Source organism: Eucalyptus grandis, chromosome 9 (genome assembly GCF_016545825.1).
Source record: "Eucalyptus grandis isolate ANBG69807.140 chromosome 9, ASM1654582v1, whole genome shotgun sequence".
In the NCBI taxonomy this organism is placed as follows: Eukaryota; Viridiplantae; Streptophyta; class Magnoliopsida; order Myrtales; family Myrtaceae; genus Eucalyptus; species Eucalyptus grandis.
In genome coordinates, this window is record NC_052620.1 from 19,235,621 (window position 1) to 19,263,049 (window position 27,429).

General features: G+C 38.6%; 2 protein-coding genes and 2 pseudogenes across 4 annotated transcripts; 2 read left to right on the forward strand and 2 right to left on the reverse strand.

Moving 5' to 3' along the window:
- Positions 1-223: 223 nt before the first annotated feature.
- On the reverse strand, positions 224-5,725 carry LOC120286150 (annotated as a pseudogene).
- Positions 5,726-7,301: 1,576 nt separating this feature from the next.
- Positions 7,302-14,676, forward strand: LOC104450317 (probable serine/threonine-protein kinase PIX13). Its single transcript, XM_039302081.1, has 7 exons — positions 7,302-7,730; positions 7,969-8,050; positions 9,178-9,518; positions 12,313-12,448; positions 13,217-13,353; positions 13,679-13,829; positions 14,053-14,676. Exons 1-7 carry the CDS (start codon positions 7,668-7,670, stop codon positions 14,412-14,414), a joined length of 1,272 nt encoding a protein of 423 aa, XP_039158015.1. The 5' UTR covers positions 7,302-7,667; the 3' UTR covers positions 14,415-14,676.
- Positions 14,677-15,596: 920 nt separating this feature from the next.
- On the reverse strand, positions 15,597-21,951 carry LOC108956793 (annotated as a pseudogene).
- Positions 21,952-23,336: 1,385 nt separating this feature from the next.
- On the forward strand, positions 23,337-25,590 carry LOC120288287. 3 transcript variants are annotated; one of them, XM_039302084.1, is made up of 5 exons: positions 23,337-23,445; positions 23,562-23,659; positions 23,757-23,855; positions 24,076-24,157; positions 25,395-25,590. In XM_039302084.1, the coding sequence occupies exons 2-5, from the start codon at positions 23,600-23,602 to the stop codon at positions 25,514-25,516; spliced, it is 363 nt and encodes a 120-aa protein (XP_039158018.1). In that variant the 5' UTR covers positions 23,337-23,445; positions 23,562-23,599; the 3' UTR covers positions 25,517-25,590. The 3 variants fall into 3 exon arrangements, with proteins under 3 accessions (XP_039158018.1, XP_039158017.1, XP_039158016.1); XM_039302083.1 differs by having other exon boundaries at positions 23,338-23,445; positions 23,556-23,659; XM_039302082.1 differs by lacking the exon at positions 23,337-23,445 and having other exon boundaries at positions 23,506-23,659.
- Positions 25,591-27,429: the final 1,839 nt, after the last annotated feature.

Below are 27,429 nucleotides of genomic sequence, written 5' to 3' on the forward strand. Positions count from 1 at the left end.
CAGGTAATCACAAATGAGTTTATTATGACATCTGCGTGGATATATATAGCGCAAAGCAAGCGACAACCGAATCCCTCTGCATGTTGACTATTACATTTTTCACTTTAAATCGCCTCATCAGGACTAGACAAGAAGTGAACGGTCATCTCACCTCCAACCTATATGAAATCCAGATGCTGTGGATCTCATGAGTCATGCGTGGTTCAGACAAAGCATCCATCCATCAGCAGATGAACCGCTCTTGCCTGAGAAAAGAAAGATAGAGACAGATTATTGAGAAACATGAGACAATCAAACCATTTTCAGGAGATGCACAACTGAAGAATACCTGTCAGGTGCCCTTGATCAGTATCTCTCTCCAGGCTGCTTGAAGTTGTTCTCTTTCTCAATGTTGGTCTGCCAGGAGAAACAAAAGATAACAAGATCCAAACACACATACATCAGTCATACCACTCGCTGCAATTCAATTGATCATCTAGGACAAGTTGAGTATATCCCATGGATATCACCATGAAAGCACCTCAGGACAATCAATCTCTATCCAAGTAAAAGAGATCCTACAAAACATACCTTTTTCACGCTTTCCAGTCAGCATAGCAGTTGGAATGGGATATCTCTCCGCATGACGAACAGGATTATAACTTGAAGGAAAATAGTTTATCTGCAAAAGGGAAATTAAACATTTGCTCAACAGATAATCATTTTACATGATAGCAGAAAGGTATTTCCTACATATGTAAACATGCATGTTTCAGGCACAAAGGGCAGTAGAAAAATCAAGAAAGTAATCCTCCAACAAAAGGAGGGTTTGCACCGCCACTTTGGGATCCACAATTGACATGTCAGAATGCATCACTAGGCCTTCATACTTATAGGAGAGCGTGATGTCTAACTTGGTTACATCAACAAAAAATCCACAAGAGATGCTGCCCAGAGTATTGCTGAGGAAGGATTCAAAGAAAATTCTTACCTCTTCATCCTATGCATGGCAATTCATGAAACCTTCGTGGTGACTGTAGTGATGAGCGCATTTAGGAGCATTAGAAGGGAGTTGAAGATAATTTGGTGCAAAACGGTCCGTCTGAGCATCAGAATATGAGAAAATACGAACTTGGAGCAGCTTATCATCTGAGTAGTAGACGCCAGGAACCACAATTGAAGGGCAAAATGCAAGCTGTTAATTCTCAGCAAAGAAGTTATCAATGTTCTTATTCAAGACCAAGCGGCCAACTGGCATAAGGGGGGCAATATGTCTTCGGGCCAGGTCTTAGCCACATCAAGCGGGTCAAAGTCAAATTTGTCTTCATAATCAGTATCCATGATCTGAACGAAAAGTTTCCATTCAAGATAGTTTCCAGCAGCAATGGAATCATAAAGATCCCGAGTCGCAAGGCTGTGATTGGATCCCCCGACTCTAATCGCCTCTTCCTCCAGTAAGCTCTTGACCCCGCAAGTTCGTTTCCAGTGAAACTTCACATAATGCGCTTTTCCGGCCTTGTTGATCAAAGCGTAGGTGTTGACTCCAGAGCCCTCAATGTGCCTGTAATCTTGTGGAATGCCAATATCATCAAAGAGGAGGGTGAGCATGCCCAAGCTCTCGGGGTGGTGGGAGAGAACGTCAAGGATCCTCCAGTTCTCCTGGACGTGGGATTTGGGGTTTGGTCTAAGTGCACGGGCCATATCCGGGGAATTTCATCCCATCACGGATAAAGAAGACCGGGGAATTGTTTCCCACCAGATTAAAGTTATCCTACAGGGGAATTTCATCCCATCACATAGCAAAGTGCAACAAAACAAACGTATGCAATGTGGACGAGAGAACTGCCATCTTTGAATTCAAAACCACAGCAGTAATTAACAATAAAATTGGACCTGTGCCCGAGATGATAGTTTGCCGTAAGCATGCTACCGCGTTTAGCATTACTCTAAAATCAGGTTCTATTGTGTCTTGATGAATGCGGATCGATTTTCTCTGCATATTTTTAACTCCAATATGCCTTTCACATTAATTACAATGACCACGTAAGACATGAATTAAAATTTGTTGTGGTGATCAAAATAAGAAGGTATCTATCCTGACACTGCATAAATACCGATGGTTCATTTACTGACAATACGTTTGGTAGAGGTGATTAGAGGGAAAAGAAAAGAATGATAAGGAGGAATTCGGTGTTGTTAATTCTACAAGTATTTCAACTTTAAATCTGTCCAAATATGTTTTCAATTGTTAGAATATTTAACTATTAAATCATGCTTTCATTTAACGGTTTAAACTTTTGAAAGTTACAAACACACAAAATCTCACGTCAACAAATATATTTTATCTTCTTTTAGATTAATATTTTTATGCTACCTCAAATGATAATGATATATAAAAAGGCATTCATATCATCATGCGTTATTCTTTGTTCCTTTTTCCCACTAGTATCCAAATAACCTCATAACGTAATCCCTCCATTTCCTTTCTCCTCTTTACTCTCGTAACTCCCAAGTGTGCACACACGTTAAATCTATACATAATAAACATTTCTCTCGTCAGTATCCAAGCATCCATATCTATTTATATCTATATCCATATATTTCAAAGGCGGAAGTTGGGAATCTTGTTACACCGATTGAGGATTCCTAAGTTAGTCTTGCATCTTACAATAGAAAAAGACTTAGAGAAAAAAAAGGACATAATTAAGCGACTTCCCACTTCTTTCACTTTATTGCAAAAAAAAATCATTCTCTTCCTCCATCTTTCCAATAAAATCCAAAGGATATTATTAAGGGTCAATACCACAGAAAATTTCAAATTATGTTTTTATTTTTTATTTTTTTGGTTGGTCTTACTCTATTCTCACTTTAACTTTTACTCTTAAACTTTTGTCATGCCTTATTGCAGGACGTGAGAATCGAAACCCACACTTGAAACTAAATCGTCCCTACTCCAGTCCTCTGAGAAAGTGGGGATTCAAACCCACCACTTCCCCTTTTCATGTTGGAATGATGGTTATTGGGGCAAACCTCAGTAATTAATTTTAAATTATGTTTGTCGTGACACAAATACCCTTAACGTTTTATTGTGTCATTAAAAACCTTAAACTTGCCTATTGTAACACAAATAGCCTAAAACTTTTTTTCATCATAATAAAAAACCATGAACTTACACTAATATGATAAATATACCATAGATGGAACTGAAATAGAAAGAATATATGTTAGACATGAATAAGTTTTGATTTTTTCGTGGCATAAAAAAAGCTGGAGGTATTTATGTCACAATGAGTATGGTATTTGTCCTATTATTAACTACTAATAAAAGGTTACAGAGCCATTTTGTCCAGATTGGAGGGCATGCCCTCTTCATGAAGCGCATTTCTTGACTTCAACGAATCACCTGCTCATACCGCGTCATTTAAAAATGGCTAATTCTCCCATCACCGAAAAATCTTACTAAATTTAATCCCTTTGTGATGATATGCCGTGATTGATTTATCCTTAATTTGAGAGAAAATATCCTTTCTCGTTCGGGGGTAAAGAATCAATCAGTTGGATCAAATCGTTTTTGCTAATTTAATGTTGCAGAATCTGGGGAGTGCGATTCACCACAGGACACAAGGGAGATCCTTTCAACCAAGTCAAGAAACGACAGCGTTTTGTGGATACTTAGCCATGGATTCGGCGTTGGTTTAGCTCGTTCTCGTTCTTTCCGGTAGACTCGGCCTATAAATTTTCAGTTTATAATATTGGGGTTTGAGGTCTGGATATGTCCTTCCTTTTTGGGCATTCCACAAAATTTTCTTACTGATTGCTGATTACTGATTGGGGCACAATTTCTTGATCCATAAAGTCCGCTCCTAAACCATGAGTGGAGATGTTTCTCAATGAATCGGGTGATTATACGACGATTAACACCATTAAAGACAGTCTCCGACAGAGTAAAAAAATGCCTTCTGCCGAGATTGAAGACGAAGGGCCACGGATTTCTAGCAAACTGCAAATGGCATAATTATGCATTCCAAACAATTTTAGTACCAAACGGGATAACCTCAGCTCCCTTTAAGCGTTCAGCAAGCCCCTTCTTCACTTCTACCAAGTACTTGCTAAAAAATTCGAAAGAGCAAACAAAACGTGCTCCACATCAGATTCATACACCAGAAGACGATTTTCGATTAATAAATTCAGATACATTGGGATTAATTAGGATAGGTAACCCATGAACAGAAAAATTAGCCAAAAAATCCTAAACTTATTGTAATCGTGCCAACTTAATCCTTTTTTTTTGTTAATTGAGTTTTAAATATTTTATATTTGTGCTAATTTAGTTCATCAGATTAATTTTAACCTGAAACCGTTGATATGAACATTAGCAATCGTACGTGATGCTATCACAATTTTTATTATTTATTCAAATTAATCATTTATTTATTTTCTTTTTTCTTTTTTTTTTTATTTTCTTTCTCTGTCTTTTTTTTCTTGCCTTGTTGTTGTTGTTCTTCTCCTTCTTCTTTTTCTTCCTTTAGTCGGTCACTAGACCTTGGCAACCGACTAGAGGTGAGGGCTAGTGAGGTCAGGCGAGCCATGTGTAGGCTGCTTGCTAGGCTAGCAAGAGTCTAGCCTCATCAACCATGGGCGAGGCCTAACCTTCCTAGATCTGGCAAGGTCATGCCTTGCGTAGCCATGGCAAGGTTCGCCCTCGTTGGCCCTTACCTTTGGCCGGTCGTCATTGAGGTTCGGTGAGCGGTTAGAGGAAGAAAAAGAAGGGAAGAAAAACAAAGAAAGAAAGATAAAGAAAAGAAAAAGGAAAAAATGAAAATTTTGGAAAAAACAGTACACATCAATGTTGGCTACCCTAGAGGAAGAAAAACAATGGAGGAAAAACAAAGAAAGAAAGAGAAAGAAAAGAAAAATGAAAAAAAAATGAAAATTTTGGAAAAAATAGTATACATCAATGTTGGCTACACTATATAGGATGGTTAATATCCATGTTAGCGATTTTTGACTAAAATTGATTGGATAGATTAAATTTACACAAATGCAAAAGGTTTAGAACTCAAATTGCAAGAAAAAAATATGTAAAACTAAATTGACACAATTATAATGAGTTTAGGACTCTTTTGATAATCTCCCAAATAGATGCTTTAATAGTAGCCATTTCTCACATCTTTCTTTTTCTTTCTCTATTTCCTTCCAAAGGTTCATAAAGGAGTCTCTAATAGCCTTCAGTATTTTGATATTCAGTTTCATATAATATTTTTGGGTAATTTGAATAATATTTTAAAGTTTAGTAGGAATGTGAAAAAATTAATTTATACTTTAAAAAAGAAAACACAAATAAGTAGGCTCTTTTATTGATTATGCTTGCAAGCTTTCTCTAGGAGGAAGCACGGTTCCTTCCTTGTTTTTTGGCCTTATTAAATAAGGGCTCACGCGGCCATGGGAATCATCTTGGTCGTTTCGTCTTGCCTCGTCCTCCGCCCACTTTTCAAGAAGAAAATCGTGGATTGCTCGGTCAACAGATCTTGTAGAAGCTTCCGAACTAAGGGAAAAAAAAAAAAAAAAAAAAAAAAAGGAGTCAAAGTAGACCTCCGCATTCGCTGGTCTACCGGTACCGACACTCAGGAGTGGATCTTACTCGAGCTCGAAGAAGCCAGGTCTGGGCGAGCTTGAGCGTCTTGTCAATGAGCTTGCAGACCTTGCGGCTACGGATCTCCACCTTCACGCTCGTGCTCTTGTCCATCTTCACGTACAGACCTTGCCTACAGCTGGCGAAGCCTTAGCCCGCCTCTGCCTTGCTCTAAATTCACAAATTCACAAATTCATAAACTAAATTCACAAATTGATATGTATACCTTTGAAAGGTTTTTCATAAAATTTTCTTAAAACGTCTTTCATAAAGTGTAAAGTGTTTCGCAAATCATTCACAAATAACCTAAAAGTAGATTGTGCTTGATCCTATATTTTATGCGACAAAATTCTTATTTCATAAGTCAAAACATATCAAAATCTCTTTCACTTTACAAACTCAAAGAAGAGATAACGTTACTCGCCTGAGAATGCCCAAACCAAACAATGCGTAGTCAAACGAGTTAATGATTTTATAATTCTAACAATTAAATGAGAATCAACGTTAAAATCGAATAGAACTCTATCTCGAATATAAAACGGTAAAATTACACCTAAATGCTAACAAAATGACTTTTATGTACTAATGAATCACTCTCTCAAAGTAATTATCAAAATTAAATGCAACGCGAAACTTGAATGCAAAATCTTAAAATCAATGCTTCAAATTAAACTCTATCAAACCCCACGACTCTATAATAATATAATACATAATTTTTATGAAATTCTATAACTCAACGACTCAAAAATTGGATTTCGTGACCTAAATCTCACATAATTGAATTTAAGCCTTTAGTCGCAACAAGTAATCCTATTGGGAGAATACTGCGCATGGTAAACTTCCCCAGCCCAACAATTTCTATTCTTCTCTTCCTCGAACAAAAAAAGAGTAGAAACTTGTTTGATAATCGCAAGTTAGTTTTTGTTCGGGAACAAAAAAGTTAGCCCGAGAATGGTTTTGGAATAGAAATTAGAAGTAAAAAAAGTTGCTTCTTGTTCCGGGAACAAGTTTAAGAAATAAGTGAATTTTTTTTTCTTTTATTCTTCTCTTGCCGATCGCCATTGACCGCCCTTGACCGCCGCCCACCGTGGCCCGCCACCGCTGCGGCCGCCATCGGCCGACCGCCGCCGCCGCCGGTCGCCGATCTGCCGCCGGGCCGTGTGGCGGCGGCGGCAGGGCGGCGTCCGGCGGTGGCGGTGGTCTATCGGCAAAAATTAAAAAAAAATAAATATAAAAAAGAAACTATTTTTTACCAAACGCTTCTAAAGTAAAAATTTTGTATAGTTACCAAGCGGGTTTTTACATAGAAATTATTCTCCATAATAGAAATAGAAAGAACTATTTCTGAAAAAAAAAAAAAAAAATTATTCTCCGGTCAAGAAATGTTACCATGCGCAACGGATGGGAGCACTCAACGGGCGTTGCGGGCCTTGTGGCTTGGTGAGGCTCTGTGACGTGCCCTTTCTCTTTTCCCTTTCCTTTTATACTTATTTCCCCTCCCTTTTTTTTCCCGCATTGCTCTCGATCTTCTCTCTCTTCCTTTAATTACACGGTGGGCTCCTTTTCTCTTTTCCTTTTTCTGGGCCCCACCCTTTGAAAAGTCAATATTACAAAACTTTGTCTTGCTGTACTTCTTGACTGGAGTTAGTGCAGAGTCCATCTCGGCCTCAATGATTGTTGGTATCGGGAGAGAAATTCCAGGAAAGTACCTTACTTTTTCTATATTTATCAAAAGACACCCTTCTTTGAGGGCATGCAATATTTTCTCTTCTTCAATTGCAAAAGTTTCAGAATGCAGGGGCACGATGACCACCGGGTCGACTGACTGTCTGTCGGCTTCCACAATTTCTTTGCGAAAGCACACGTCTTTTCTTTTCCTTTTTGCTGTCTACTTCAACGGGGAATTTCCGTCCCTCCTGATGCATCAGAGTCTGAACGCCTACCCGGCAGATCTATAAGTCTCGCATACATCTGCTGCGCCGTCGTCGCTGTGGAACCCAAATTCCCGTCAATTTCAGAATCGTCCAGATAGATTTTTGCTAATCCTTCCCCCAGAATGGTGTTCAACGGGCCTCTCTCTCCGTCCAGCACTGATTCAGACACCGAGAGTGTAGCGAAGGTGAGTACTTCGTTTTTGTGAGCACGAGCTGATCGAGTTGCATCCTTTTTCAGTAAAGAGTCAATGGAAATTGATGATATTTCTATTGGGGACGAAGTGGTTCGAGATTACGTGGGGATTGCTTACAGGCTCTCTGGATTCAGTCAATCATTTGTTCTAGTTGTAGAAATAGGCTTAATCTCTCCGTGAGCATCTTATTTCTTGGTCAATAAAGATGGGATTACGCCTAATTCGGCAGGTAGAAAAGCGGGGGTGGAAACTGGGCAAAAGTTCTGACCAACTTAGAAGGAAAGCTATGAGAGGACTATCGGCGTCTCGAGGTAAGGTTCTTCTTTCTTCCGTGGTTATTCAATTCTTCTGTGATTGGTATAATGGAAGACCGAGTTCGTATATTTCAAGCTCATACATTGTGTTTGGCCGTCTAAATTTCTAGTCAGTATATGATTGAATATGTTAGAATATATCATCTAGAGACTTTACTATATTATATGCATTATTTAGTGAATCAAATAATAAAACCAAATATTTTCATATCATATCATGTCTATTATTTGGTATCTACAATATATTAGTATAAATGAACATGAAAATGTACAAATGGAGACTTTAAAGGCTCTCATAATTCATTGCCAAATCTAAAAATAAAAAAAAGGGTAAAACTAAAAAAAAAATTAAAATTTAAAAAAAAATTATCTACGTCAACATCAATTATGTACGTATGACATGAACTCAATTGTTACAAATTTATAATATTTATAATTAAATTAATTCAATTAAAAAGTTTATGATCGATAATGCAATAAGTTTATAATTTTTTTGATATTTTTCTATTCCAAAAGAGTCGACGTCAAGAGGAGAAAGGAGCCTGTGGTTGCTGGTAGCGAGAAGATTTTGTTTCTCCTCTTTCCTTTCGCTTCTCTTTTTCCTCGTACCTCACAACCCTCTCCAGCTGCCATTACCCCACCGAAATAAGAAAGGGAGACCTGCTTAATGTCAAAACAGCCACGAGAGAGAGAGAGAGCGGAGAGAGAGAGAGGGAGGACGAGTCTGTGGAGGCGTTTTCTTAATCGTCGTCGTCGTTATTGATCACGGGGAATTACTGGCAAAATGATTGGCTCCGGATGATGGGCTCCGGTGGATCATCACTCTTAAAATATTTAAATAATAAATTAAACCTCAATTTAATAACTTAAAATTTTTAAATAGTTAGTAACAATGCTATAAAATCTTACATGACAAAAAAATAAAATGTTCAGAATTCAAATCTTTCTAGGCTCCTATTTGTCTTCCTAATTATATACTTTCATCCATTACGCTTAAGCCAAAGTCCAATTTACATATGAATGAGAGTGTTATAATATTTAAATAATAACTACACATTTATCTAATAGTTAAGTATAGTGTTTTCATTTCCTTTTTCTTTCTTTCCTTTTCATATGTATATTAGGTCTCGCTAAGAGCCCTAAGGTAAGCTCTAAGGTAAAGCAAGATGCGTCGATGGGGAGCAAGAACGGGAAGTTACCGGCGGCAAGTAGCAGTGGCGCGGACAAAGCTCTAGCTGCAGCGAAAGTGATAATGCCCAACCTGAAGATGTACACGCTGGCGGAGCTGAAGAGCACGACCAGGAGCTTTAGCACGGACACGATCCTTGGGGAGGGCAAGTTTGGGAGGGTGTTCAAGGGTTGGGTGGACGAGAACACCCTCGTCCCGTCCCATGTCGGCAATGGCATCCCGGTTGCCATCAAGAAGTATAATCCTGATAGCCATCAGGGCTTGTGCAAGTGGCAGGTGCATATTTACATTTATACAATTCCACTATCTCCCAAGCGGTCTATATTTCGTTTGATGATTTCGAGTTTACATTTTCGTTGAAAGCACTTTATAAGGAAAATTATCAAAAAGTCATGAACTTTTTATAATTGTGTCAATCGGTCCTAAATTTTTTTTTTGCTAATTCAATCCTAAACATTTTGTAATTATACCAATTTAGTTCATCCGCAATCAACATTGACGTGGATAATTTTTTAATCATATTTTATTTTTTCAGATTTTTTAGTTTATTTTTTCCTTGTTTCTCTTTTTTTTTTCCCCTCTCTCTCCTCCTTCCTTCTTCCTCTAGTTAGTCATTAGTCATCACACCTTAGTGATCGGCTAGAGGTGAATGGCGAAGCTTGCCCCTATCGGCCGTTGGCATGGGTGAGAGAGAGAGGGAGGGAGGAAAATAAAAATAAAAATGAATAATAAATATTATTAAGAAATTATTCACATGAGCAACAGCTGAATGACCGGCCCTTTTGTGGACGCCGGTTGGCCAAGGACTAAATTGGCCAACAAAAAGCTTAAGACCAAACTGACATAATTGTAAAAAGTTTATGATTTTTATGTAATTTTCCCCACTTTACATAGTAGTATGTGACAATGCTCCTCACTTTAATATAAAATAAGTAGGAAAAATTACCAAAAATTTCAAATCTATTCTGAACCTTATAATTGTGATAATTCAATCCTCAATCTTTTTACATTTTATCAAGGGTTAATACCCTGAAAAACCCCAAACTGGTATACCTTGTGACAAATTTATCCCAAACCATGAAAAACCCCAAACTACTACACTTGTGACAAATTTACCCCGACTGACCATAAAAAACTCTAAACTTGTACATTTATGATAAATTTACCCAAAACTAATTTATTCAATCACAAAAAATCCTAAACTGGTAAATTTGTGACAAATATACATTCCGGTAAATTGGATTAATATCACAAAAAAATCACAAAAATTGTAAACTGTGACAAATGGAGTGTAAAATCGCAAATTTATATACCAGTTAATTGTCACGTATCAATTAACTTAATCAAAATTTAACGAAAACTAACATAGGTAAATTTGTCACAAGTGTACCAATTTGGGGTAAATTTGTCAAAGATATAACAGTTTAGGGTTTTTGGTGGTCAAAAAAAAATAGTTTGGGGTAAATTTGTCACGGGTGTACTAGTTTAGGGTTTTTCGGGTATTAACCATTTTATCAATTAAGTCCACTCAGCTAATTTTGATTAGAAATTGCTAACATGAATGTTGGCTGGCATGATCGGCATTGGCATAGACAATTTATAATAATTTTAATATTTTAAATTTTTAGTTATTTTTGAATTTTTTATTTTATTTTCCTTTTTCCTTTTTTCTTTTTTCCTTTCTCCCTTTGCCAACCTCGGGTGAGGGCTGCCCTTGTCGGCCTCAAGTCCCTTCACCAGATTGGGCGAGGGCGAGGATTACCCTTGCTAGTTTAGAAGAGGTAGCCCACGCTCACCTAGGTAAGGGCCTTGCTAGGGGTTGACAAGAGTGACCCTCACATGGGCATCCCTTACCTAAGGCTGGTGACCTCCATTGGCCATAGATGAGGTTTAGTGATAGTCGACAAAGGGAAAAAGAAAAAAGAAAAGAAGAGAAAATAAAAAAGCAAAAAGTCAAGAAGGAATAGAAGAAAAAAAAAGAATAAAGAATAAATAGATATATAAATTGAAAAAAATTAAAATATTATTAAAAATTGTTCACGTCATTGTTGGTCGTTCCATGTAGGAAGCCTAGTGTCCATATTAGCGATTTCTAGCCAAAGTTAGCCTAATGGGATTACTTGGTAAAATATGAAAATATTTAGAATTTAATCAGTACAATTAAAAAGTTTAAAACTGAATTATAAAAATGTAATAAGTTTATGACTTTTTAGATAATTTTTAAAATATGGGACATCCTAATAAACCACCAGAAGAAGCAAAGAGGACCTGGACAATGTGAAAAAGTTGACTCCTCACGGTGGGAGAGTATATTGATTTTTTTCCGAATTAAAGGTCTTTTTTAATAATTACAAAGTTCTTTTTTGGTTCAATTCTAGACCAAAGAATATTTCAATTATAAACAGTTTCAAATTTGATGGGCGCCAATCCTGCTGCCAAAAAAAAAGATTAAAAAAAAAACTCGAGTTCATATTGGCTAAAGTAAGGATCAGTTAATTACCTAAGCTTCGTTGCCTATTCGCCAACCTCCTGCTTATTTACCTTGTCCTTTGAAACAAACCACACTATTTCATGCACAGTATATTATGATTTTGGGAAAATTTGAAATAAGAATCTGAAATGGGGCCATTTTCTTATAAAAAGAGAAGAAGAAGAAAAAAAAAAATTTGAGTCGATCTTATCTCAACTAAGGCATTGAAGTGGCAACTTAGTCTTAAATATCGAAATCATCGGTGTGCTAATTTTTTTATATTAATGAGCACGTGCATTGGATGAAAGATGCATGTTAGATGCATGGGCTCGCCGTTTGGCAAAGAATTGGCTCACCGACGAGTAAGCTCGGGTCTTAATTGAAACGAAGTTGGGAGCTTTAAACCATTTTTTGAGAAAACAGCTTCATCTCAGATTTTTATATGAGATTTTCTCTATAATGTGTATATAAACACATAATTTTTGTATAGTAAAAATATTAATTGCTGCACATAATTAATTGAACTTGCACTAATTCGTTCAATAACTAATTCTATATGCATGGATTAACAGGTATGTTATTTATGTTATCTTTCCACAGTCGGAAGTCAAGTTCTTGGGAAAGTTTTCTCATCCGAATTTAGTAAGATTACTGGGGTATTGCTGGGAAGACAATCACTACCTACTCGTGTACGAGTACATCCAGAGGGAAAGCTTAGAAAATCACCTTTTCAGAAGTAAGATCATCCGCATGACTTTTTTTCTTTTTAAGATATGTCTACCGAGATGCATTTTATAACATTTATATTTCCAAAAATATTTTTTTATTTAGAAATATATATTTTGAAATAGATATATATATATATTTCCATTTTTATTCTCTAGACGAATTTTGAGCATTTAAATGTGTTTGGTAATCATATAAAATTTATATTTTTAAAATAGAAAAAGAACATGAATGCATTTAGTATGACTATTAAATATTTTCATGGGGTGAATTTTCTTTTATTTTTTAATAATTTTCTGATAATTCTCTAATTTTTTGAATTTTTTTCTTCTCTTTTTTCCTCCATTTTTCTTCCTCCTCTAGTCGGCGACCTCACGATACCTCACCTAGCCACTAGTGAGGCTCTAGCAAGGATGCTGGACCTGGGCAATGACTGACAACTTGAGGATGGAAAAAAGAAAAGAAAAAAATAACTTATCTTAAAAATTGTTCTAAAAAATAAAGAAGTTACTTTTTTTCTTTCTATTTCTTATTTTATTCTAAATATATTCTCACGATCACTGATATGTTTTGAGAATTGAGAATAGAAGTTAGCTTACATTACCAAATGGCTTTTTATTCTTATATTGTTTTAAGGAACAAAAGAAGAGAAAATTTAAGAAATAGAAACTTTACCAAATATGTGCTCTCTCTCTCTCTTTTTCACTTGAATATCAGACAGCAAAAGGAAAATGCTTAGGAAAACAAAAATATGAAAGAAAAAGATTGTTCACTGCAGAGGGAGCTGAACCTCTTCCGTGGGACGTGCGGCTTAAAATTGCAATCGGAGCTGCCCGCGGGCTTCATTTCTTGCATACATCCGAGAATAACGCCATCTACGGGCTGTTCAAATCTTCCAATATACTACTGGATGCGGTAAATTTTTCTTACCTACTTGATTATTTTGTTTGCTTCTTCGGCGAAAACTTATTTTAAGAACACCTGTATAAATATAGCCCATGGCACCTAATAAACAAAAAAAAAAAAAGGCTCAAATTTCATTTTAAAACATCTCAATTTCCGTTGATATCGCGTTGGTATATTTGATGCATTGAATACTATAGAATTTGTGGAAGAGTATTTAGATCATGTGGTCCCTGTGAATGGGATTTTGCCTGTTACTATTGGATGATACATACAATTCTTGGGAATTAATTTAAAAACTTTGTTCACTTTTTCTCGTTTGTGAAATTGGCCCTAGGACTACAATGCCAAGCTCTCAGATTTTGGGCTAGCAAAGCTAGGACCGGCACGCGAGGACTCTCGAGTGACAAAGCTAGAAGAAGAAGAAGTGATCGAAAGATATGTTTACGAAAGATATGTTTACGCCGCTCCTGAGTACATTGCCACTGGTAAGACAATGATCCCATCTATCTTCTCCACGGGCAATGTTGGATCGGTGACAACTACATTTTTTAGAAGATTAAGGAGATTACTCGGCATGTGTTTTGCAAAATGATCTTTCTACAATATCCGTTCGCCAAATCTCCCACTCATATGCTTCTTTATCTTTAGCAAAGATTTCTTGTGACCTTAGAAAATGCGTGACAGAATGACAATGGCTCAATTTGACAGGACATTTGTATGTGAAGAGTGATGTATATGGCTTTGGAGTGATTCTACTAGAAATGTTGACGGGTTTACAAGCGCTCCACCTTACCTGCTCCAGCAGCCAGCAGAATCCAGTTGAATGGGCGAGGCCATGGCTCCACGACAAGAGGAAGCTGAGGACGATAATGGATCCGAGACTAGAAGCTCGATACCCTATGAAAGCTGCAACTCAGACAGCTGAGCTCACCCTCAAATGCCTGGAGGGCTATCCTGAAGCGAGGCCCTCGATGGATGAAGTGCTGGCAACATTAGAACATATCGACACCATTCGGGAGAAGAAGAAGGAGGCCAAGGCAAGCACATCAAGCGGGCCTCCTTTTCACTAGCATCACCACAAGCACCATCGATCGCCAATTCACCCCCAATCACAGTGCTGATAGTCCTCGTGGATCTGGAAGTTGATACTTCCCAGCCGTGATATCGGCGACTCGTTGAGATGGAGATTTAATTTATAAATATTTTGCAAGTAGGAAGTCAGCAATTGTAAAGGCTAGTCTCTTGTCAAATATTTGTCAAGGATCGCAGTGCAGGAGAAGTTGGCTCTTCACGGCCAAATTTGTGTATACATTAGTCTAGACTGGGGCTTCAAACGTGATCAAGTTTCACCAAAGATGCATTCGAATTATTTGCGAGATTGATTTATCGAAGATCTTCTGATCTTATAAGATCAGGGACAATAATATTACATTTTCGGCCTAGTAAAGATTAGTAGAAGGATGACAAAAGGAAGAAACTTGAACAAAGAAAAGGAAATCCATATATGGTGATCATGCTCAGTCGCCTTCCCCGCTAATTTGCCTTTTTATGAAGCAGAGATCCGAAGATAGTCCTAAGGTGCCGTCCTCTATGAGCTAACGCATGCATTGTTAAATGTAATAAAACTCGATTTACTCTCTTGTTTGTGTTGAGGACATTTCCTAAATTGATTTTGAAGATTGACCAAACTTATCCAAAATAAAGAATTTGATTATTTTTCAGGTGGAAAGTCTGATGGGATGTGATCAGATGTTATCAATTAGAACTAGAATTGTGGCTTAATTATTTCCTTCGTTATGTGTTCTGTCAAACGGCTAGAAATGAGTCAACTACTCGTGCAACGATTAGTGGCGATTGGTTGGATTCATTGCCTTATATATAAGGAGTTCCAAAAAAAATTATCTCTTGAAGATTTGGATTTCTTGGAACAATGAGGCAAAACATACTTTTTAACTTAAAAAAAAAAACGTACTTTTTAACTTGAAGCACTCGAATGAAAACCCAAATTGCTATATGGGCATAAAAAATTATGGGAAGCATCAACCTCAGTGATCCTGAAGCGATTAGATCTTTTTGACGAGCTCAGCACATGCAATTGGCATTTAGTAAATCGGGAATTTCATGTTGCCAGAAAGTTTGTATGACAGGGCAAGTTTGATATACCACAACATAAATTGCATTGGAACAGAGTTTATAGCTCGGACATCGTTTTGTGCTTGCTCCATCCCAAAACATCCAGCTTTGTATTGTCCTTAATTGCTCGGTCGCACATTGAGCCGAGATGCTAATTTCTGACTCAGAGATTTGTCGGCCTGTTGCAATTGCAAGTAATCTCAAATGAGTTCATTATCACATCTGCATGGATGTATACACACACACACACACACACACACACACACACACACACACATATATCACAAAGCAAGCAACAACCGAATCCCCCATTTCTGCATGTTGAATATTATATTTTTCACTTCAACCCATGCCATCAGGACTAGACAACGCTGTCTCACCTGAGACCAGTATGAAATCCAGATGCTGCGGATCTCATGAGTCACACGTGGGTCAGACAAAGCATCGATCCATCGGCAGATGAACTTCTCTTACATGAGACCATCACACCATTATCAGGAAATGCACGACTGAAGGATACCTGTCAGGCGTCCATGGTCGGTATCTCTCTCCGGGCTGCTTCAAGTTGTTCTCTTTCTCAGTGATAGTCTGTGTGGACCAACAAAAATTAACAAAATCCAAACACACATACATCGGTCATACCACTCACCGCAATTCAATTGATTATTTACAGGACAAGCTGAGTCTATCCCATCGATACCAACACGAAAGCACCTCAAGCAATCAATCTCTATTCAAGTAAAATAGGATTATGAAACATACCTTTTCACGCTTTCCAGTCAGCATAGCAGGTGGAATGGATATCTCCCTGCATGACGAACGGGATCATACCTTGAAAGAAAATAGTTTTATCTGCAAAAGGGAAATTAAGCATTTGCTCAACAGATAATCCATCATTTTACATAATAACAGACGGGAATTTCCTACATGTGTAAACAAGTGTGCATGTTTCAGACACAAAGGGCATTTGCAAGATAAAAAAAGTAATCCTCCGCTAACAAGGAGAGAGGACATTCGCACTGCCACTTTGGGATCTGTAATGGACACGTCAGATTGCATCACTACGCCTTCATACTTCAAGGAAAGCGTGATGCCTTAGTTACGTCGACAAAAAATCCACAAGAGACGCGACCCAGAGTATCGCTGCGGTAGGATTCAAAGAAAATTCTTACCTCTTCATCCCTATGCATGAAATTCATGAAACCTTCGTGGTGATTATTGTGATAAGCACATTTAAGAGCATTAGGGGGAGTTGAAGATAATTTGGTCCAAGGCGGTGCCTGTGAGTATCAGAATATGAGAACATACGAGTTTGAAGCAGCCAATCATCTAAGCAGTAGACGCCGGGAACCACAATTGAAGGGCAAAATGCAAGATGTTCATTCTCAGCAAAGAAGTTATCAATGTTCCTATTCAAGACCAAGCGGCGAACTGGCATTAGGGGCAATATGTCTTCGGGCCAGGTCTTAGTCATATCAAGTGGGTCAGAGTCGAATTTGTCTTCATGATCAGGATCGACAATCTGAATGAAAAGTTCCCACTCAGGATAGTTTCCGGCAGCAATGGAATCATAAAGATCCCGAGTTGTATGGCTGTGATTGAATCCACCAACCTAATTGCCTCTTCCTCCAGCAAGCTCTTGACCCCGCAAGTTGGTTTCCAGTGGAACTTCACATGATGCGCTTTTCTAGCCTCGTTGATAAAAGTGTAGGTGTAACTCCAGAGCCCTCCGTGTGCCTGCAATCTTGTGCAATACCAATGTCATCAAAGAGGAAGGTGAACATGCGAAAGCTCTCGGGATGGTGGGAGAAAAAGTCAAGGATCCTGCAGTTCTCCTGGACGTGGGATTTGGGGTCTGGTTCAAGTGCACGAAAAATATCTGGAAATTTCATCCCATCGTTGATAAAGAAGACGGGGAATTGTTTCCCACGAGATCAAAGGTACCCTGTAGTAACGGAAAAGGTAAGATCACACAGTGTCGCGACCCAATTTTTTTCGGGGATGAACCACCTAAGGTTTGGCTAATGGATTGTTAAGCCTAGATTTAACTCGGGCTCTCCCAAGCCCATACCAATTCGCGACTTTCGTTTAAATTCTTAACATGCAAATGATTTTCAATCAGGAGTCGCCACTAATCTATTTTTTGGTGGGTCGATTAGAAACCCAAATAAAGTAACGGAGATTTACTTTATTCTTACGAACAGAGATTTGTGAGTTCGGGGACTTGGTTACGTTAGATTTCTCTAACGCCCTTTCGATACCTTTATCTTTTATTTTGAAAAAATTGTTTGGCAAACAACTTGAATTGATTTTAATTCCTTAACATGTGAGGTGACCATGCAGGTATGCAAACCACCAATTTAACACTCAAGAAAGCAAATGAATGAATTGCAGGACTTACCTCATAGCAACGTAGCATTGCGTTGTTAGTTTAGAATTCACATCAGTCCTAAATATGATTTCTAATTAACACGCAATTTTGTTTTGTTTTCACTTAATTAATGAAAATCATGCAATATGCAATGCATGCCACTAATTTAACATGAAATGATATGACATGGCAACATGACCTACGCAATATGACATAAATAAGCATGTAGTCTATCCTGAAGCATGAGATGGATTTATTCTAAAAAATAATTTTTTTGTATTTTCCATGAGATTCGAAATTAAAGAAATGCAACACTTAAGTATGCAATCTAAATTAATCTAATGACCTAATTCTAATGACGGGCAATTTCTAATTAAATGCATCTAACAAAAATCACTGAATGACGTGCATTGTATGAAACTAATTCTATATGACGTGCACATGATTTTTATTTTCCTATTCTAAACATGCAAGATAACCCTAAAACGAGGAATATTCTAAAACGAACCTAATCTAACTCAGTTTTTTTTTTCTTTTCTTTTACGGGAGCAATCAAAATAAGACATCAAGAACAGCACGGCAACAAATCAGGCAATATATCATCCATGTCCATTTTGGAAATAAATTGACGAATCGTATCTCGTGCATGAGATCGGATTGGCCAATTTCAAATAAAATCGCGAATCGTATCTCGAGCGTGAGATCGGATTGGCGATTTTTCCGTGCGATTGCAAGTCGTATTTCGAGCGTGAAATCGGACTGTCAATCATATGCACGTTGCGAAATTAGGAAAATTCCTAATTCATGAGGAATCGAGAGATCTTTTGGATATGGCAATATCAATCAAACATTCAAAGAAAGATTGCAATATTACGAATTAAGCAGCGAGATATATGAAAATCAAATTGATCGAGAGTCTTACCTAATTCAAGGATATTCTCTCCAAATTCGGACCAAGCATAGTTGGATCGGGATTGCAACCGGCTCCTTGACGGTGAAACACGACGGATGGTGGCGAGCAGCGGCGGCACGGAGATTCACAATCGAAGCCGGCACAGTTCGATGAGCCTGCAAAATGGAAACCGAAAGTCGGCTTGGCTCGTGGCTGCTTGAACCGGAACGTTGTATGATGTAATGGTGGTGTTCCTTTGACAACGAATCTCCCGCTGTCGGTGGAGATCGGGGTTGGACAAAGACGCTCGCGGATGATTTGTAGGTGCGGCAGAGCGGGTGGCCTCTTTTTCAGTCAAAGTCAATGGATCTTCTTCATGCAGCAAGTGGAATTGTCTTCATGCAGCATATGGATTATTCAACGTGAGTGCTTTCGGCAAAAGAACCATGCCTGGAATCGCTAGAACTTAACGGTGAGCGTAGAGCTCGTGGCATATCGGGTCAACGGCTTAGTCGTTGAGGTTGGGGCTCGCGGTGAATTCTACAAAAAGAAAAGTCGAGCGCGATGATGGATGATTCACGGTGATATCCGGCTGAGGAGGGACTACTTCGCGGTGGTTGCGGCAGCTCGCTAAATTGGACTGAAATCGTCGCAATGAACTGCTCAACAAATCTGGGAAAATCAATGGAGCGGGCTGGATTTGCGCCAGGTGGTGTCTGCGATCAATGGATGTCGTGACTGTGTGTGGCAATGCATTAAACATATAATAACCACGTCAGGAAAGTGAAGCCACGAGAAAACCAGAAAACTCTTCTTCTCTTATTTTTAGGTGTTCACATGGGTATGATATGTGTCCCTTGTACGTGACTATAGAGAAAGAAAAGTGGAATTTTTATTGAGAATTGAAAACTCCCTTGATAGCTTGATGATCCCCTCGGTTTACGCCTGAAGTTGGTCTCGGTGCGGCGAGCTTTGTCGATGAGGAATCCGCAGTGATGATGTCACGTATGGACCGATGGGTGGGACTCTCGGTCAGGCTGCTTGGTGAAGCCTGCCGGTTCAATAATTCTCGGCTAGGGAAGGAGCAACTCACTCGGTGGACTTCTCGATGGAGGTGGTGACCACGCACAAGCATGGGGCGACGGTGAGGGGGATGCTCGAGATGTTCACCGAGATAGTCTCACAAGCGAACCTGCAAAATAAAGAACGATTTTGTTGCGGGAAGGCACCAAACTGGTCTCGGCTCGACAACGGCGGTGATGTCATGGCTCACGGCACGGTAGAAAACTCAATGCTGCTTATTCGAGAACCTGCGAAACAGAAAGAGATTCGCTGTAGTGAAAGGGAAGAGCTTGGCCAAGAGGGGGCCGTCGCGGTGTGCAACGTGGATGTCTGGCGCAACAACTATGGCTAGTGGATCTCGGAGGCGGTGATGGAGCGATCTCGGAATTGGGACCCAAAGAGCAGAAATAACTTCGGTTTCTATTCTCTATTGGATCCTCCAATCTATCTATTCTCTCAACGTGTGGCCGTATGTTCAATGTGTGTGGCCCCCAAAACTTCGTGGTTGTTGATCAAGGCTTGACTGGAAGTGAACGCTGTTGCTCTATCATCGGGAGGATCACTGGAAAGCTGGTCGTTGTCAATGCAAATGCACGATCGGCAGCAAGATCGGTGTCAAGGTGCGGCCACGAACTCAGCAAAGTCACGGCCGTGAAGAGCTTCCGCGGAGCTCCTCTCCGCTCTCGATTCTCACGTGTTTTTTTTTTTCTCTCTCGTATGAAGAATGCCCCCTCACTGTGGCCGTATGTATCAATATGTGCGGCCTCGCTTTTGTCTATTGTGAGCTTGCTTTTATAGCGTCCGACTCTGCACTTCAAAACAGGAAATATGAATATACTAAAGAAAACCACCTACCGACTTCCTTCTTTTGTGAGGTTTTATTCTTTTTTCTTTCCCTTGTATGCATTGCGGATCCATGTGTCCTCATTGAAGAATATTTTTTAAACATTTCTTCCCACGAGCTAATCCTTTCTTGCCTTTTTCTAATGTCTTTGTCCGCAAGTTTACATTCACGCGATCAGCAAGAAATCCTTTTTCCCATTAGATCGTCCATTTTATTATTTTTAATAACTCACCAAAGATTGATCGAACATCGCCAAACTTCCTTGATTGTAATCGAATTTTTCCAGATTCCGAATCTCACAAAAATGAGCTCGCATTATCTCCTCGAAAATACTGGAAAATCCACCGTCAATTCTCTATAACAGCTCGGGCTAATTTGCTCTCTCCGTGGGCTTAATCCAACTCATTAAATTAAAGTTCAAAACTACCAATTCAAACATATTTGTCACCAGCCCAATGTAAATGCAAATTAAAATAAATGTACCTAAAGCTATATGCTATGCGATTAACTATTTTTTAGGGATAAAATTAATCCCTAATTTTTAATACGATAAATGACTAATTAGGTTGCCAAAATTTAGGTGTCAACACACAGCAAAGTGCAGCAAAACAAATGTATGCAATGTGGACAAGAGAACTGCGATATGCATCGGTTGAGTTTAGGCCACCTGTGAAAGGATTCATCACAGGGAGCATCATACTCGTGCTCGTCCATGCTGCACATTCATGTCTCCCTTACCTCTCTTGTATAGAACTTCACATCAGAACCCCGAGGGTCCCTCAGGGTTTCAGGGCCACCCCTTTCGTGGATGAGGATGGAGAAACGGACATTCACAGGTGTTTGAACTCCTGGTGCCTGAAGGAAATCGGCACGAGTAAGGTGAGAAATGTCATGAGTGACCTCAAAGAATCCCTTTGCACTGGCTCCCCTGGCATGGACAACACTCCGGAATTTTCTCCCTATCAAAGTTGGCAAGTTTCTCCACAAGGTGATAATCGTCAAGAAGAATTGGACCTGTGACGTAGATGATAGTTTGCCTTTAGCATATTCCACGCTTAGCATTACTCTAAAATTAGGTTCTATTGTGTCTTGATGAATTTGGATAATTTTCTCTGCATATTTTTAACTCCAATATGCCTTGACTCAAGAGTAGTTCACCGAGTAATTTCTTCCTATGCACATGCTAACGGCTGCACACCAACAGCAGAATGATGTATAAGGATGAAAAGCCAGAAAACTCCAATATGCCTTGACTCGGAATGAAAGCCAACGACTAGCCGGAGGTGAGGTGACCTCACTGGCCATGGGCGAGGCTCGACCTTGCCAGAATCAGCGAGGTCGATCTAGTCACGCCCCTTGCCTCTAGCTAGTGGTCGATTGGCTAGAGGAAGAAGAAGAAGGAAAGAAAAAGAAGAAGAAAGGAACAAAATAAAGGAAAGAAAAGAATTAATAAATAATTTCAAAAAAAACATATTATTAAAAATTGTCCATATTAATGCTTATTGAGCTAACATCTATGTTAATAATTTCTAACCAAAATTGATCAGATAAACTGAATTGGTACAAATACAAAATATTTAAGATTTAATTAGAAAAAAAGTTTATGACTGAATTAACACAATTACAATAATTTTAGGACTTTTTTTATAATCCTCCCCAATTGGCAAAAAAAAAAGGAATTTTACGATAAAAATGCCCTCGACCATGGCGTGAAATATGGCATATGACATGCACATAATCATCGTGAAGATTTGTGCTGTTGGTGAGCTGGGACCAATCAAGATTAAGTCATCAACTTCCCTTATTTGCACACAAAAAAAAAAAAAAAAAACCGGGTTGTTGATATGAGTAGACACACGATTGAAGCATCAAATATTGTCAAGCACATGACCCACCGTTGATGACCACATGGTATTGGTATTGGTGCACATCGAGGATTTGTCACCGATTGTTGTTGATATAGGATAATGTATGATTAATAACAATTGATAAGGATGTCGATTAAGCAAGAATGGCAAGTTATCAAGGTGTCAGGAGAAAGATAAACATATAAGGGGCATCAAGCTATAGGTACAAATTTGAAGTTTTTGAAAAACGAAGTGATTAAGGTCCAGTAACAATAAGCACCCATTTTTAAAGAAACGACAATATGAAGATAAGATCATGGCCTCGTGAGAATCTAGGCACAGGATTTTTGAATATAGAGGAACATGGGTACAATTGCTAAAAAACTGCTGAGGAACAAATATGGCATATGCACTATAGATATCATCGCTCGTCTAATAGAAGCCTCTTGTATAAATTAAACAAAATTACTTTACTTGCACTTTACTTTTATTTTCTCAATTTGTGTTGTCGATTAAATCATGGCTTGTTTCTTAGTTGTAGTTTTCAAATATGTACTGTCAATTAAATTATGGCGTATATCTTTATCCTTAGTGTTATGTCGTAATATCTTTATGTTTTCAAGTTTTATTGATGATTAAATTCCAGCGCAGTAAGTTATTAATTTTCTTAGTCACTTGTAATGTTTCCTGTCTGGTGCAAAACCTGTCTCAATTATTTTCGGTGAACGATATTTCTTCCGTGGAGAAATTTCCACGAAACACCCGTACCTTTTTTCCCCCTTCCGAAAACACCCTTACTTCGACTACAAAAGCTTCAGAATGAGAGGACATGAATGATGCCCGGCCTGTAAGGAGTGACAAATTTCGGCCCAGGTTGACTGAGTCCGCTTCCGCAGTTTCTTCGAAAAAGCACACTTCCTTTCTTTTTCCTTTTAATTGTCTATTCCAACAAGTAAGTTTCCATCCTCTTGATGCATCAGAATCAGAACGCGTACCTCGCAAATCTGAAACTCACATATATCTGCCACACCTTCGTTGCTGTGGATCCTAAATTCCCGTCAGTTTCAGAATTGATCCAGATAGATTTTTGCCGATCCTTCTCGAGAATGGTGTTCAACTGGCACTCTCCGTCCAGCACTGATTCAGACACCGAGAGTGTAGCGAATGTGAGTACTTCGTTTTTGTGAGCACGAGCTGACTGAGGTGGACCTTTTATTTAGTAAAAACTCCGATGGAATTAATGATATTTCTATCGGGATCCAGACAGGTTCTTGTCCATTCTTCCCAGGAACGGTGCTCTTCGCGCCTTTCTCTCAGGCCAGAACTGATTCAGACACCAGGAGTGGAGGGATGGGAGAGAAGGTGAGGAGTTCTTTTTTGTGAGCGTTGGTCTTTTCTAGTAAAGAATCGATGGAAACAATGATATTTCTATTGGGGACGATGTGGTTCGAGATCATGTGGGGATTGCATACATGCTTTCTGGATTCAGCCAATCATTTGTTCTAGTCGCAAAAGTAGGCTTGATCTCCCTGTCAGCATCTTATTTCTTGGTTGATAAAGATGGGAAATGCCTATTCGGCAGGCAGAAAAGCGGAAACGGAAATTGGGCCTAAATTCTGACCAACTTGGAAGGGAAGCTATGACAGGACCGCCGGCGTCTCAAAGTAAGGGCCTTCTTTCTTCTGTGGATATTCAATTTTGTAATTGGTATAAGAGAAATTCATTATCTGAAGCGCTAGTCAAATACTTCTTCCACCCCTATTGATTGCGTTTGATCGTTTAAATTTCTAACCAAATTAGGATTTGATAAAATATGATATATAATTAAGATATTTTGTTATATCATATTTATTGTATGGTAAATTATAGTAATAACACCAAATAATTTCATATAATATGATGTCAATTGTTTGGTATTTATGATATATCAGTGCAAATGAATATAAATCTCTCATAATTTACTGTCAAATCTAGTAATAAAAAATAAAATATTATTCACGCTAATGTCTGTTACATGTCAATGATTTCCAATCAAAATTGATTGAATGGATTAAATTAACTTAATTGAAAAATATAGGACTGATAATATAATATGTTTATAATGTTTTTGGTAATTTGACGGAGATGGAAGCAGAAAAGTCAAGACCTTGTGGTTGCTGGCACCGAGCCGATTTTGTTTCTCTTTTCTTTAGCTTCTCGGCGGCTGCTTCTCTTTTTCCTCGAACCTCACAACCCTCTCCGGCTACCATTCACCCACCGAAATAAGAAAGGAGAACCGCTTCATGTCAAAACAGACATATATGGAGAGGGGAGAGAGTTTGTGGAAGCGTTTGCTTAATCGTTGTTGTTGTCGTTGAAAAATATAGGATTGATAATATAATATGTTTATAATATCCAAGTGAGAACTCTTGAGTTCAAGTCTTTTTAGTCCGACTACTAGATTTTGTGTATGTATGTTTTCAGTTTTCATGAAGTAGTTTGCTCTCTTAATCTGAACAACAATCGTGTTGGGGACTAAATCTATGCATACATTTTCGAAAGGCAAAATCTTAGTAATAAATAGAGTTATTGATGTGTGCTCATTGCAAGAAACGAATTTGGTAATCGGCTGTCGATTTTGATTTGAAGAAGTTATAATTCTGCTCTTTGAACATGTGACCACAAACTTTACTACTGGAATTTATTTTGCTTTGAAATTGCTTGGGATTAGTTTTGGTTAGTAGTTGGAATGCATTATCCATTTCTTTTTAATGGAAATGAATAAAAAAATACGTGTGAGAGAGAGTGTTAAAAATTTTAAATAATAAACTATACTTTCATCTACTATTTATTATCGTTACTTTCCGATAGATGTAAGCTAAGTTCACATTTCACCTCTTTTTTTTTTTGGTAATTTTATAGAAGCTCTTGCTAAGAACCCAAAGGTAAAGCGAGATGCGTTGGTGGAAGCAAGAACAAGAAGGCGGCGGCAAGTGGCAGTGGCAAGGATGAACCTCCAGCCACGGCGAAAGTCGGGGAGGTGATAACGCCCTACCTGAAAATGTACACGCTGGCGGAGCTGAAGAGCACGACCCGGAACTTCAGGCCGGACACGATGCTCGGGAGGACAGGTTCGGAAGGGTGTTCAAGGGCTGGGTGGACGAGAGGACGCTCGCCCCGTCCGAGGTCGGCAGCGGCATCCCGGTGGCCGTCAAGAAGTCAATCTCAACGGCGATCAGGGCTTGCGCCAATGGCAGAGTGCGTACTTAACATTCATACTAAAATTCCATCCTCTCCCGCTCGATCCATACGACACAATGCTTCTCACTCGAATTGAAAATAAAGCACATGCTAATCAGCGATGAGAATAAGCCAAAGACGACCTGGACAATTTGCAACAGTTGACCCCTCCTTCAGTAAGAGGGGAGAGGACATACTAAAGATTTTTCTTTTTTCCGGATTGAAAAGGTCATTTCGGAAATGAGTGATTTCCTTTTAACTAATTGTGAAGTTCTTTTTCTTTGTGTCCAATTCTTGACCAAAAAATATTTCAATTATAAATTGTTTCCGCTTCGGAGGGCGCCGGAAACCCGACTCTCAGACTCGAGAGTTCATATTGACTAGAGTAAGGATTAATAATTACTTGTGCTCTGTTGCCTTCTGACCAACCTCCTGCTAATTTACCCTGTCCTTTTGAAACAAACCACACCATTTAAGTTTTCAAATAAAAATCTGAAATGAGACCATTTTTTTTTTGAAGTAATGAGATGAATTTTACCTCAAATAAAACCTTAAGGTGGCAAGTTTGGTGGCAAGTTTGGTTAGACCCTAGCTTACTGGTTGGCCAAATTTTCAATACCAATGAGCTCATGTATTTGCAAGAGATGCATATAGATGCATGGGCTCGCCCTTTGACAAAGATCTACCCAACTGGTAAGCTCCGGTCTTATATGTGACTAAGTTGAGACTTTCATGACCTTATTTAACACAAGATTTATGATGAATCATTTTTTTCTGAGAAAACAGTCCCGTTATAGACCATACTCCGAAATTTTCCCTATGATTTAGGCCTATAAAGACATACTTTCTAGTATAGTAAAAAGCACAAATTGCTGCACATAATTTATTGAACTCACACTAGCTCGTGCAAAAAGATGGCGAAATTTTCGACACAATTTTATGTGCGTTGGTTAACAATAAATTCTATTTTGTTATCTTTCCACAGTCGGAAGTCAAGTTCTTGGGGAAAGTTTCTCATCCAAATTTGGTGAGATTACTGGGGTATTGCTGGGAAGACGATCACTACCTACTCGTGTACGAGTACATGAAGGGAAGCCAAGAAAATCACCTTTTCAAAAGTAAGATCATTTGCATTACCGGCTTTTTTTTTTTTGCTAAGCATCACCTTTTTTTCACTCAGATATCAGACAGCAAAAGGAAAAAAAAAATGCTCATGGTAATTCAGGGAAAGCTGGACCACTTCCGTGGGACGTGAGGCTTAAAATAGCCATCGGAGCTGCCCGTGGGCTTGAATTCCTGCGTACACCCGAGAATAACGTCATCTACTGGATTTTAAATCTTCCAATATATTATTGGATGAGGTAAATTTTCTATCTACTTGATTATTTTCATTTGTTTTTTCCAGCTATTGAGAACTTATTTTTAAGGATACCATATAAATGTTGCCCACATCGCCTCAAACTATACAAAGCTCAAATTTCACTTTAAAGCATCTCCAATTTTGGTTGGTATTGTCTTGGTACATTTGATGCACCGGATACTTTAGATTTATGCGGAGGAGTCTTTAGATCACGTGGTCCATGTGAATGGAATTTACTTGATAAATGCCTGTGATTATTAGATGATACCCGGATGTAGAACTACCATTCTTGGGGATTAATTGAGAAACTTCGTTCACTTTCTCTCGTTGTGGCACCAGGACTACAATGCCAAGCTC

What these genes read in the sequence shown, in the direction of transcription:
- LOC104450317 (XM_039302081.1), top strand. Translation starts at nt 7,668, where the DNA reads ATGGTGTTCAACGGGCCTCTCTCTCCGTCCAGCACTGATTCAGACACC. An exon ending in ACACCGAGAGTGTAGCGAAG is followed by an intron (nt 7,731 to 7,968) that starts GTGAGTACTTCG and finishes CTAATTCGGCAG; the next exon opens with GTAGAAAAGCGGGGGTGGAA. An exon ending in AGGACTATCGGCGTCTCGAG is followed by an intron (nt 8,051 to 9,177) that starts GTAAGGTTCTTC and finishes TATGTATATTAG; the next exon opens with GTCTCGCTAAGAGCCCTAAG.
- LOC120288287 (XM_039302084.1), top strand. Translation starts at nt 23,600, where the DNA reads ATGGTGTTCAACTGGCACTCTCCGTCCAGCACTGATTCAGACACCGAG. An exon ending in ACACCGAGAGTGTAGCGAAT is followed by an intron (nt 23,660 to 23,756) that starts GTGAGTACTTCG and finishes ATCGGGATCCAG; the next exon opens with ACAGGTTCTTGTCCATTCTT. An exon ending in GTGGAGGGATGGGAGAGAAG is followed by an intron (nt 23,856 to 24,075) that starts GTGAGGAGTTCT and finishes CCTATTCGGCAG; the next exon opens with GCAGAAAAGCGGAAACGGAA.